Source organism: Psittacula echo (assembly GCF_963264785.1).
Source record: "Psittacula echo genome assembly, chromosome: Z".
Classification (NCBI taxonomy): Eukaryota; Metazoa; Chordata; class Aves; order Psittaciformes; family Psittacidae; genus Psittacula; species Psittacula echo.
In genome coordinates this window covers 9,702,810-9,716,816 of record NC_137742.1, presented here as the reverse complement: position 1 = coordinate 9,716,816, position 14,007 = coordinate 9,702,810, and the positions used below count along the sequence as shown (strand labels likewise).

General features: G+C 43.0%; 1 protein-coding gene across 14 annotated transcripts in view; it reads right to left on the bottom strand.

The window, feature by feature from the left end:
• CELF4 (CUGBP Elav-like family member 4) overlaps positions 1 to 14,007 on the bottom strand; it is a gene marked incomplete at both ends in the record, with an annotated part of 693,842 nt that overhangs the window by 48,630 nt on the left and 631,205 nt on the right. For all 14 annotated transcript variants that reach the window (XM_080637032.1, XM_080637040.1, XM_080637033.1 and 11 more), the window contains one exon: positions 10,193 to 10,336. In XM_080637032.1, the coding sequence (XP_080493158.1) occupies positions 10,193 to 10,336 (144 nt within the window). The remainder of the gene's footprint in view (positions 1 to 10,192; positions 10,337 to 14,007) is intronic.

Sequence of the window (14,007 nt, the reverse complement as noted above, 5' to 3'; positions counted from 1 at the left end):
ATTTGTTTCCATCTGTCAGTGACAAAAATAGTTTTCTCATATGTTACTGGGAAGTCTTTAGAGGGCACTGGACTAAGCCATAACAAAACCTTCCAACCAGGTTACAGCACCTATTACCAACACAACCAAGCTGACAATCCTGGAAGAGCTGCTCAAGAGAAGGGAGCTCTCCTACTTTAGCAAGATTAATACTGTGTAGTAGGAAAATCCTTTCCTTGTGGTTTTGATCTGGGATGACTTCCCCAATTATTTTAGTTTTTCCAGAAAGTGGTCAAAATGCTGCTTTTTTTGGGGTGCAAATAGGCAGAAATAAAGAACCCAGGCCATATCTGTTTGAAGCAGAAGGATAATGAATGGTTATGCATGCTGGAAATGCTTCTTACATTAAAACCAGACTTTGCTATTGTTATCTTACTCTCTGAACATAGTACACAAGTCAGTGCAGTTCATGTGTACAGAATGCTGAAATCGGCTTTTACAATGCTCCTGGTGTGAAGGAGACAGAAGCTGCCTCTTGTCTTCCTCCCTGGAGCTATATGAAGACCCAAAGTAAGTAAGTCTGAGTCCATATACAACCTCCACTAGTGACCAGTAATGGATCCTTAGAGAAAGTGTGTGGGAAAGAGGACCATCAGATAGGAAAATCTCTGTTCATTTCCAAGCCTCTGATAATACATGACTTGATGATAATAGTGGAGAATGAAAGTTTTTCTGCAGTGATTTTAGAAGTGATTTGTGGCAGTGTTTGTTTAACAGTTGGACTTCATGATATCAGAGGTCTTTTCCAACCTAAATGATTCTGTGATTCTATGATTCTATGATTCTATGTCTCTGCTCTCTCCAGAATTGTAGTAACTGTTTTTGTGTTCTCTGTGGTTTCACTCTCTCCCATCAGGAAATCATCCTCTGATGTTGTTGTTTAAGCACACAGGACATGCTTCTCAGCTTTAAGCAGCCCTCAAAAGTCATGGGAAGGAACAGACTGTTCCCTACTGTGTTTTAATGTTGAAATATTATCTAAATTAGCTGTTCATACACATACACACTAAAACAAATCCTTGAAATCAATGTGCTTATTCTAATGCTGAAACTTTCCTTGTCACAGTTGATAAAGAGACCAAAGTAAAGGATGCTCTGCCACTGATCTGCAGTATAACTGTGCACAAGTTGTGTAAACCTGTCTTGGTTTCTCCTGTGATATAATAAGACACAAGATACCTGCTTCCCCACCGAGGAGTGCCTTCAGATCTACAGATGGAAAGTGCTATACTAGAGCTGAGTACTCTTATTTTTTTGAAGCCTAATACAGATCAGTGGCAAGGTGGTGGCTTTCCCTTTGATTGTTAATTACCCTTTTTTATTATACCCTGCATAAGACACTTTCACATTTTAATTAGTGATATCCTGCTCTTTGTAATTACTGATGGAGTGATTAGACAATCTTTTCTATTATAGAACAATGCTGATTCCCATTTAAAGAGTACATTTGTTTCTAGGCATCATTTGCGTTTATTCTCCAGAGGAGGCAATGAGCAGGTGATTTTAGTAAGTATGCCAATGCAGGTGAATAAGGACAGGAGAATCCATCCATCTTTAACACTGGATTGACTCCAGTGTTGGGAGTCTGGGCTTGTACCTCATTTTCTGTGCTGGGTATCTTCATTTGGAGACAGCTGAAGAAGTAAGCAGCTGGTTGCAGGAACGGTAGCCTATAGCAGAAATGATAGCCTACAGGAACTGTTCAGAGCTGCTGATCAAAGAAGCATGTCTCTGAGATGGACACACTTGTAAGTGCTGGGAACAGTCCAGTCTGGTCTTTGTTGACTTTTGTTTGTGTTTCTCCAAGCTGACTAGAGCTGCATGAACAAACCCACTGCAGACCATGGAGTGACATATGGCTGGTCACGTGTGTGCTGTGGTCAGTCTCGCTGTCAGATAACAGCCTGGTATTTGTAACACAAACCTTCTAAAACAGGCAGAAGACTATTGTTTTGTCTTTTCCCATCACAAGATATAGTAAACTAAATACACATGAGGTTTTCTCTGAGCTGGACACCTATTATGGTTGATGTGATAATGGCCAAAAGATTCCAAGCCAAACCTCATCTCTCCCTTTTGTATCCTAAAGCCTCTGGGCAGATGAATTGCAGCTTTGTTTCTCTCTATCGAGAGTATGTAGAGCTCCAAGTGATCAGTTCCAATGTAAATGGCAGCACAGTCAGATGAAATCATTCCTGCCCCTTACCTGGCCCTCAGCAGGTACTTTTGGACTTTGTTTCCCAATCATTTAAAAGAAAAGTGTTAATCCTTTTTTCATTTGTGTTTCACCTGTGCTGCAAGAGAAACAGGGCTCTATCTAAAAGATACCACATTGCCAGTAGTATTACAAATTATTGTGGTGCTCTAAAGACAATCTCCATTTTGCACTAGGAAATCACGTGTGATATTATAGATGGCTTATGCAACTTCTTCTCCTCCTTATGGATATCTCTGAACTGTTCAGAGTTAACTCCACAACAGCAGGTACTCCTCCCAGTTTGCAAACCAGGTAGCCTGAATATGTGACTTCCTGTGTGTTCAGAAGGCTTATAAATTTGCACTGGAGCATGCATGTTTGTAGAATATACCTTGGCTACATGCATGCTCCTTTTTGTAGTGTAAAGTCATTCATGCAGTTCTGCCACAGATCTTTAGAAAGAAGAACATATTTTCTCTCTCCTTATGGGAAGAACTAGATAATCCTCATCTCATGATTAGTGCTGAAAGTGCAGGGTCTGCAGTCTAAAGCCTGGTGAGTTTTGGTGAAATAGTCACTTAAAACTGGCTGAATTCCCACAGACTGACTTAGGAACTTAGAGGAAAGAGGTTAAGTTTAGCTTGGTGTTAAAAAGCTAGCGCAGTTAAAACAAGAACCTAACCTGTGATTTGGAAAACAAGATTCAGTTGCTTCTGCTACAGCCACCCCATCTCTGTCATGCTTAGCACTCTGGGGATGTGCATTCCGAGATGCTCTGGAGACCTGACAAACTCTTTGGCATGTTGAAATGAGCTGGAGCCCTACATCTTATGACCCAGAGGATGTACGCCCTTCTGCAGCCTTCAAGCCAGCCGTTGGGGTAAGCCAGGGTCTCCTCCAGAGCTGGAAAGATTATATCAGCTCATACCTGAACATAGCCATGTACCCCAGCTACCTGGCTTTGCTTCTTTGGCTCAGAGGGGACCCAAAACATGTACCAAACATGTCTGGTTCTTTGGCTCAGAGGGGACCCAAAACATGTACCAAACATGTCTGGACATCTCAACCTTTGACAGTACTCCTGCCATGCTTTTGCAATCACGTTTCCCATTCATACTCTTTCTAATGAGGTAGAGAAGGGCAGTCCTTCCCAGCCCAGTAGCTGATGGCCACAGCTTGGCCAAGTGCAGCAGTATCACTGAGATGAGAAGACAGGCACTCGGTCACCTTGAAAGAAGCTGACAAGACAGAGCTACCTCCTTCCCCCCAGGGTGGCTCTGAGCAAATTTACAAAAGGAAGGGAAGTCCTGTGAGAGTCACCAGTGTCCCTTATAAAATCTCCAGGCATTCCCAATAAAAGTCATCCCACTCTTTCCCCAGCTCACCCTGAAGACAAATGTCCCATCCACTCTCCTTTTACTTTGAAAGAGGCCCAATGTATGGTCCCAGTTAATAAAGCTGTAGAAAGTGAGGCAGTGACCCCACCGGAGGCAAATCAATAGCAGCAGGGCCCCTGGGTATTGTGTTCTTTAAAATATGCCATTTGAAATGCAGATTTTCCCTGCCTGGGTTGGGGCCACAAAGCACTAATCAGAAAGGCAGCAGCCTTATTATCTCAGACTGGTCCAAGGGAATAGAGAGGAGCTTTTCAGCTTCCTCAGCTGAAAGGATGCATTTCCTTTTGCTTCTCTTACTTCCTTGGCATGATCTATACCTCAGCATTTAAAGCTTTTTCACATCTAATTTTAAAGATTCATTCCCTCTTTCCTCCAACCTGGACTTTACTATTGCTCAAATATTTAACTTCTTAGGAGACCAAGAGGTTTTAACAAACTGGTTCACGCCAATGAACAGCTCCTCAAGAGCTAAAAACCTGCAGTCCCCATCTTAATGCTGGAGAGATGATGGAGCAGCTGGGGAAGCCCTGGTAAAGCCATCCAAAGCATGGAAAGGGGTGGTAGTTATGGACCGTCAACAGAGAGAGATGGGAGGATTTATCTCACACACTTTTTTTTGCTACTTCAGGTTGAGGTGGTTAAACTTCAGGCAGCTCTGCCACCGGTGCATAGATAGATGCCTCCAACAGGCTTATCCACTCTAGCTTAGCATGGAAGATTAAGACGAAACCCAGAAAAGGATGAAGTTTGGCAGCAGAGCTGTACCAATGCAAAAGCTTGCTGATGCACAGCTCCTTTTCCACATCTTGCATCAGGACAGATGCATGCCTAACTCCGATGGGCATCAGCTGAGAAACACCAGTGTTGCATTAACCACGCAACACAAACGTGGCACTTACTGCCAGTTTTCCTCCCAGAAGTGGTCTCTATGTGGCCATGGGGATTCTAGTGGTGTGGGGTGAGGGCATGTGAGAATTCCATATGTGCTGCCTGTTCGATGGCAGGGTCACACGAGGAATATCCTTTTCTCACAGGAGGAGCAGTTATACGGAGAGACGAAGAAACTTTCTCAAAGCCCAAAACTCCTGCTAGAAATAGGACAAGGATGTTACTGCTTGTTTTCCCCAGTCCTCAGAAGAACTGCATGTGAAACTGAAGAAAGAGAAGAGGAGAAAGATGGATCATTTCTGATGATCATTTTGAAATAGCATGATCATTACCGTTGCAGAAAGCTTACTCTGAAGGAGCTGATGTCCTTCTCATTTTTTTGAGGGTTATTTTCTATCCTTGTCTATTATATAATGTTTTTCTTTGACTTTTCATATTCTTCATTGAGTAATAATAATAAAAATAATAACAATGTCCCACATTTCCCACCTCTAATGATTTATACAACCACTTAGCTAATTAATCCTCATGGAATCCCAGCTATAGAAAGAGGTAGGTAAGTGATCAATCAAGCAGCAAGAGGACTCATATTTGATAAAATCAACAAATTGATGGATTCATGTCTGGTTTACTTAACTGGCCATTGGGAAATATAACCAAAAATACCTCCCAAGCCTTCAAGCAAACAGAAGATATTCTATAAAGAAATCGTAATGGTTTTTCAGATATTTTTTAATGTCTTTGTGAAAAAGAATTTTCTGCTTTGAAAATAATATTTAAAGTTAATATTTTTTAAAAAACTAAACAAATGAGGAATACATGGATTGATGTATCTTAGTGTCTTTCTGAAGCCTGATACACAATAGTTTGGATTTCTAAGTTCCCGAGAACTGTGGAAAAATACAAAAAGCTACGAAAAAATAAAAGGTATAAAACCCCCTAAACCTGAGTGTTCATTATTTCTGAATTACCAGGGAGCTGACAATCAGAAATATGGCATCAGCCCTGCTGCAAAGTATTATGGCTTCAAAATAACTTCCTCTTCTGGAACGGATCAGAACAAGTAATTTGCATAACAGGTAGTATACTGTCCCATTTTGGTCATTTAAGTATAATAGCTATTATATGCAGAAGACATATTGAGTAAATTTTCCCTGATTTCATAGGGCTAGCTGGACTTTTTTTAAGTATCTTTCCAAAATAATTTCACAGTAGGAATTGAAAAAATATTGGAAGAAGAATTTCTTCCCTTCAGCTTTAGCAGAAATATCCTTTCATCTCCATAGGAGCTGGGATAGGGAGGCAGAGGGGGGCACTGGGGCTTTTACGGTCAGCATGGTGATTGCTTCTGCCTTAGCTTCCCAAGGTGACCACTTAGGATGATGACTGAGAGCTTTCCTGTGCTGGATGTTCCCATATTTGTTGCAGTTATTGTCTACAGTTCACAAGCTGCAGCCATTTGTACTTCTTCAGTGAGGGGATTTGCTGATAGGAAAGGAATTGCTCCAGGCCAGAGAGCAAATGTTACCGCTGCCTATGTTGCCTCTGTCCCCATCTGTCTGTTTTTACTCACTACCACTATGCCTGTCCCCTGCTGCAGGATGCAATCAGTCCACAGCTGGAATGTGGCCAGGAGACCATGGCTAACACTCCCACCCCATTTTTTATGCAAACTTGATTTACGTCTTTGATCTTATTTTAAATAATTTAAAAATTAAATAATTTATATAGTATCTGTCACTTTCCAAGGTTCCTTCCTTTGTTCTTGCTTTGCTCTTCTGCATTTTCCCATCTTCCCAACCCTTTTTGATCTGTGCACGTTTCCTTTTCTGCATGGTGGGGCAGCAGTGGCATGAGGCAGTGGTTAACTACTTGCCACTTTCTTCATAGAAAGAAGACCTGCAAGAAGTTTTGCCACTGTTGCTGATTTGGGCCAGGACTATACTATCACTATTCATAATCTGGATTGATTTTTACGGCCTGTGATTTTGGCCTTGGCCACCCCACTTACCAGGGTCTAAGAAGATGTGCTGCTCTGAGTTGGAGTGTGTGCCTCCAGGTTCATTCTCTACTGGCAGCAAATCAAGGGTAGTGCCACTTAACATCAGTCTCCTTCTATCCAGGCTGAGTTCAGATCTATACCTCAAGCTGGCCGTAACTGTGACTGCAGAAACAGTTATCAATACCCAGCTGATGTACATCCACAGCAACCTGACAACAAAAAGGGTTGGTGACCTATATATGTGTGAACCAAAATAAATAATTGCCCCATAAAAGGAGAAAGTTAAATGAGTATGGGAAAATAGTGCTGAAAAGAAAAAAAAAAACCAAAACACTAAACGAATCCAAAAACCCTGAAACAAATTAGTATAGGGGCTCTGGGAGCTTTAGGGAGCTATGAAACCTGACTTGCCTTAAGCTGCATACAAAAGAGGTGAGATGGGTCTGATGTGACTTTCTGTGTCACTGAAACAGCGCACAGAGTTGGTGCCAAGCTCTGTCTGGTGTGCTTGCAGGTGGCACATGAGGAGGGGAGGTAAAACCACACACAGAGGAGAGCTCCCTTTGCTTCCTGACTTTTGTTTTACCTCTGGACCTGAGGCCATATGGCTGCTGAATCTAAGGACTCTTTGCTTAGCTGATGTGATGCCGCTGCTGCTCTCAAGGTTAAAGTTGCTCAAGCTGAGGTTGACTGGCTTGGCAGCAAGCAGCAGCAGGGAATGAACTGTGACATAGCCATTTGCTGAGCTGCAAAGGAAGTAACTTAAAGAGGAGCTGGGGCCCAAAGCAGGCCTGGTGGCAACACTAACAACTATCAGTCAAACACTGATGGATAGAGACCCTTGCCACCCCTCAGTGCTGCTGTTGGTTTGCAAATCCATGGCTGCCCACCAGTCTCTCAAACAGCTGCACTATGCGGGTTCCTGCTGCACTAGTTGACGCATGGAGACCTTTTTCCAGGAGCTAATCCAGTGCTAGTGACGTGCATCATGCCCCTCTGGGGGGACAGTCAACAAGAAAATGCTGCCTGTGGGACTTGGCAACCTTCTCCATGGGGATGGACCATTAGAAACTCTCATGGGATTGCTTGAGATCTCTTATATGGAGACCTCAGTCAAGCTTAGTCTGCAGCAGGGTATCTGGGAGGACAGGTTATGAGTACAAATCAGAGAACCTTGTGCCTCATGCTAGTCTTGGCCTTACTACTAAGCACTGAGGCAGTTCTTAAACTTGTGTCACCGTCACACAACATGGAGAGACAGCACAAGAGAGAGCTGTGTCCCTGAGGGAGAAGGGAAAACAAATAAATCTGATCACCAGCTTTATTTGGACATGGGGAAATGAAACCACAGGGTCAAACAATTCACTCAAGGTCACACGAGTTGCTGGTGGCAGTGGCATCAGCTGTCATCACTGCCCTGATCTTGATGTTTCACCTTACCTCCTCTTGACTTGCCTTAGCTCTTCAGGTTCAGTTTGGGCTGAATAAAACTGCCCCCCCCCCCCTTCTCCGTCCCCCTATCGATCCCTCCATCTCCTGCTGGCATTTGCGTGGTGCCAATCACCCTGATATCTAAGAGCCAACAGTCAGGGGTGGATTAATTGGGATCGAGGGAACGTCACAGAGCCTCGGAGCTCCTTCCTTCTCTTTTGTGTGAGACTGTGAGATGAAGCAGATAGGGAGGCTGATTGAGAGACAGCATCTGAGCACGCTTTGGGTGTACAGGCACCACACGGAAATGTGATCCCATCATTTAGACAGCTCTGAAGTCCCCAGGGTAATTGATGTCACCAGCTTGTCATATCCAATGGGTCAAGATCTAAAACTTATTCTTTCTTCCTTATTAGCATATTTATCAGAAAAAGAAAAAAAAAAAAAAAAAAAAAAAAAAAGGAGGATGGGCCCAATTCTGCTTTCACAGAAATCAAGAGGAAAAATATTCATTAGTTTCCAGTGGAGTGGAAGCAGACCCAGGAATTGCTTTAACTCGTCCATCAGCAATAAATCCTCACTCAAGCACCTACTCTCATAATGTCCTGTGCTACCTGGTGAGAAATAGATGGAGGGTGTAAAGGTGCAGGCTGCATCCTCTTTTATATCAGTATTACACTAGATTGGCAATTAGAAAAATTACTCTTGATTAAAAATAGTGTAAAAAGGTTTTGCACGAGAGCATCAGGACAGTGGTGCTTTTACCACTCTCCTGATCAATGCCTGTAGTGTTAACACTGGAGCCACATCTCCTGCCTGACAACCTCTGTAGATATTTGTCCTGAAATGCCTGTGGGTTGCATCCTGCTAGTTCGTTTGTTCCATGGGGGCACAGATGCTGCATTCCTGTGCCAGGCTGCTGGCCACTGACCTGGGCTCAGCTGTGATTTACCCTCTCTTATCCTCTTCCTGCAGCTTTCTCTGGCTGGGAGGACAGTTAAAAACAGCCAGGCTAGAGAGAGACAGGTCTTCTATCATGTGAGGAGGGGAGCAGGGGACAAAGGTAGAGGTAAAGTCCTTGTGAACAAAAATAAAGAAGGCAAAATGAAAGGAAAAATATAATTTGTCTAGTAGGAAGAGAATAAAGTGCAGAATAGCACCAGGAGGTGCAGCTGGGAGAACAGAGGGAACTTTTGTGGACCTCTATGGCATGTCCTCATGACTCTACACAACACATTCGAGGGTTGGGTTGTAGAAAGTGTTCAGTGAGGCACAGGACACTCAGCCAAGACCTTCAAGTTAAAAACAGATCATGTGGATGTGATGGGAAATCTATGGTGCCAACACAACAGAAAGAAATATGTAGGCAAGAAAGCAGAGCCTTGCAGTTGGTGCGCTGGAGGAAGGACAGGTACACTGGAGTGTGATTCCTGGGCTGGCCCTAAGGCAAGGCATGTGGTCCCTGTCATTCAGGAAGGTGTCATTCTGGAAAATGGGATTAATGGCATTTTCCTGCTGCACACAAATCTCGCAGAGTACAAGAGGGACACATGATTCACTGTCACTGCCTGCAAATCTGCTCCAGAGAAGGCAGCCAAAGTCACCTGGCAGTGTTGTGTCTGCCTGCTTGCAGAGATCACTGCTACTTTCTTCTTCAGACAGTTTTGACATAGGGCAAAGAACTAAGATAAGCTGAATTCAGGCCTATTTTATCCAAATCTTCAAAGGCTAGTTGTCTGGATTTGGCAGCAATGGCTTATGCCCCACAGGAAGCAACTTGCGTAGATGTTCACATGATCACAGGGTGGTTGCTGCTAGAATTAGCTATTGCACCTCTGAGACTTGCCTGCGAGATGCCCTTCTCTAGCCTTGATGGCATGGCTTAGTTTTCTCCCATCATGTAACCAATTTAAAGGAGAAATCTCTGTCTCCTCTGCTCAGTTGTTCCTTTGCTCCTGTGCTTTTGTGCAGTTCTAGGTGTTATTCGTAGAAACGTAGAATCACAGAATCATAGAATCATAGAATCATAAAATCATAAAATCATAGCATTGTTTGGGTTGGAAAGGACCTTAAGATCATCCATGGACAGGGATCTTCCACTAGACCAGGTTGCTCCAAGTCCAGCCCAAGCTGGCCTTGGACAATGGCAGGGGTGGGGCATTTACAACTTCCTCAGACAAACTGTGTCAGCGCCTCACCATTCCCGTGAACATGCACAGAGCCACTATCTATACTTACTGCCTGTGCATAGGCGCCATATGCTCCAAACTGGATGGCCATGGGGTTGAACATGCCCATTTGTCCTGCCATTTGCTGCATGCGTCTCATTGTACGCTCCTTGTCTGTATCTGCAAACTTCACCACCAGGCTTGAAGAGGCTCCCTGCAGGACATGAAACAAAAAGAGACACACAGGGGAATTAACTTTATACACATATGCTTATGTCTAACACAGATTTAGTAGCATGGGATCCAGCTGAGGCTTAGCTTTTCCATGCAACCTCTCAGGCCTTTTGAATTTGACCTTTGCAATAGGCTGAGAGCATCAGGAAGGAAGTAAAAGATCTTGGAGTGTAAATAACCAAGGCCAGAAGCCTGGTTCCTAGTTTCCTCCAAAATTTGAGCTTCCAGGTTGTCATTAATATTTCTCTGCAAAGTTGTTTCTTTATTCATTCAATCTATAGGCAACCTTTTGGACCAGCAGGTTGTCCTTACTAGAGAATCTGGACTCAGTGCAGCAAAATGTAGGAGCTGTTGCTGGATAATTGTTAGGATTTGATAACTGATCTATTTTGATGGAATATGTTAGCTCAATGCATGCCAAACCCCTTGAGCTAGATCACCCCTTCACATTGCTGTGTCTTGAAACCCTGATGTCCAATGAGAAATCTGTGCCCAGCCTCAGAGACAAGATTCAGTACACTGAAGAGAGTGTACGTCACGAAGCAGCATTTCTTCAGCACTGTTAAACTAGAGGAGGAAAAATAGTACCTGATGGACCTGAGTTTCTTTTCCATAAACAGTAAGAAATAGAGGCTACCACAAAGGAGTCCACATTTAATGCTAAACGTTTCCAGGAAAGCTTTACAATGTTTGGGTTATGTTTGCAGTCAACACAGGTGGAGAACTACAGATGATCGTCAGACTTCAGAAGTCTGTGAAAAATATAGACCTTTTGGGAATGAAAGAAATCTCTGTTTTCCCCCAAATGAGATGAAAGGTCAGTAAGTGCAACTCTAGAATTTCTCGGAGGAGGCTGAGATGAGAAGAAACAGATCTGCTTAGGAAAGAAGGCACCAGCTTCATAGGTTGGCTGATTCCCCATAGTGCAGTCTGGGGAGATGGGCAGATGAGCTGTCAGGAGACTGACAAAGAGCAGCCAAAATTATTGCGCTCCCATGGCGCGCATCCCTTTTGACACGGTGATGGAAATACAGTCAGTGGGGAAATTGCCGGCTCAGCCTCTGGCTGTGGTGGTAGAGGAAGATCACGTCCATGCCAGAGGAGTTGATCTGTTGTGGGGCCCTTGTTTTTCTAGTGGAGGTGAGATTGCACAGGAGGAGTGTTATTAACTGGCTGACATACACCCCGATGTATTTGTAACCAGAAAAAAGTCTCAGTGAAAGCAGAGTTGCTCTCCTACAAATTGGGAATAGCACAGTAAACCACAGCTATGGTTGTACATATATATAAGTCCACGCTATGCATATTCAGTAGCCTCTCCAGATCCTCAGTTATGAATAAAGACTTACGGAATTAACTTGCTTAAAAAACCCACCCCAAAACAATCTAAGGCTACACAATGAGCAATGTTCCGCTGGATTAGCAGGCTGTTCTGGTAGGAAGTGATTTTCATTGGCAAAGAATCTTTTTGACCTGTTTGTCTCTCTCTAATAAATCTATAACCCACTCAAACAATCTGGTAAAGAGCAAGCGGCTGAAAGAAGTGCTTCAGGAAAACAAAGGGATGGAGAGATGAATGCTCTATTCAGTAGTGGAAAACAGCCTACAGAAGGTATTATAGGAGAAAAACAGAAAGAGGGTGAGGGGAAGAAAAAAAACCCACACACTTCGCTAAATTTTTCCTGCATTTCAGCTAAAGGCTAGGCAACTTTTAATTTTTTTTAAATCACATGATGTAGTTATTGATCCTTCCCCAAATCACACTCTTAATTGCAGCTCATCGACAAATGAATATTTTAATGCATACATTTCCTGCTAATTATCACCTGGACCAGTCTTTAATTAGATTTCAGCACTCATTTAATTAACCCTGATCCAAGAGACTGTTTGGTAACCTGAATCTAATGATTTAAACCTATTTGCAGCTGTATTGGAGGGAGGCACTGGTCCCCAGCAGATTCAGCTCTTCAGAGCTGCTGTTGTTGCAGAGCAGAGGCTGCATTATGGTGGGCACAATGCGGCATGGAGGATTTTGAAACTGAATAAACTGAGCGGGTATTCATCTCTGCAAATGGGTTTTGAAGAAGTGACCTGCTCTAGTTAGCAGGACTGAAAAGTGTATACAAGTTAGTGTTTTCTTCCCTTCCCTTTTTTTCTGTCTCTATTTGCCCTGGAAGTCTAAGTGACAGAGAACTGCCTCAGGAAATTGCTGTTTTCTCACACTGTTGAAAATTAAGATATTACTGTAGATGGCATCATGAAAACATGGGTAATTGCCACATGAAGTTCTTGCCCCTGGAGTGTTCTTCCCTCCTGATGTAAGTCACAGTGACTGCACAGCAGCCGTTTGACCTGATGGGATCGAGGACTGCTTCTCATGAGATGTTTCTTCTGGGTTGCCTGTCACAGCAGGACTTCAGACCTCTTTGAACATCACGTTATATACACAGGGCAGAAAGACCATTAGCAAATAAAAGAAAGTTAGAGCTCATACCACAAAGAAAGGAGAAAAATGATGTGTTTTTAAGAGTTCTCTGCAATGACGTGCATGTAAGCAGTTAGAGGTATGTATCCAGTAGAGATGCTGCATTGCACTTGAATATGAAGATTGACCTTGGGATTGACGCTTTCTGTATGTAGTTCCTCATGGGTATCTTTCTCATGTGGCCTGAAGTAAATCAGGCAGTAAACTCTATCAGATCACCCAGTGCAGGATTTTTGGCAGAGAAGCCAAACAGTACTGTTTACCTGCAGCAGAACAAGACTGCTTTCTACTCCAGTGACTCCTACTAATCCATTGGATAGAATTAGAAATAGCTCAGAGTGGGCCAGATTTTCTATGGGGTGAAAACTGCAGAGCCGTTCATCTGGACTATTTATTGTTTCTGTAAGCAGTTAAACCATGGTGTAAATCAGCTGTTGTTTGCTGACAAAGGCAACAGGTCTTGTCTGCTCAGTCATTTATTAGTAATACATGATCTCCCTTTTGCTCTCTCTGGTTGTTAGACTGGACCTTATATTTTGCCAACCCCTAGAGAGTTACAGTGGGTAAGTCAATAATGTTTTAAATGTACTTTGAGATTTCTGTGTTAATTCTGCATTTTATTGAGGGAAGGACCTATTTATTTCTTTACCCTGCAGATCTACAGTTAAAAAAAGAGTATCATGAAAGTGAGCATTCCTGCTGGTGCCTCTGCAATAGGTTACTTGGAATTGGCATTTATCTCCTTTCGCATCAAATCAGCCTCCTTTTTCAAGTGCTTTGATATCTGCTGATGAAAAGAATAATATAAGGGCTAAGTATTATTATGCTTTCACCATTCTCTCTTGGGCCAGCGAGTCTACTTAACACAACTATCTCGATTCCCGTCCCACTCCCATGTGCAGTAATGAATTGCTCCCCTTAGTCAGCAGAGTCACGTGCTCTCTAGGCTGGCAGGGCGAGGGAAAAGATGGAGGAAAAATCACTCTGCGCCACACTCACTTTGTAATCCCTAATCAGAGTCCTCTGTGGGAAAAACTAATTTCCCAGCCTGTCTTGATGTGTGAAATAAAGTAATTCTTGAAAACGGGAGCTTGACAGGTCGCTTGTGAAATTTCATATTCAACTAAAAATAAAATATCCATCCATTGATATTTAATTTAAAGGCA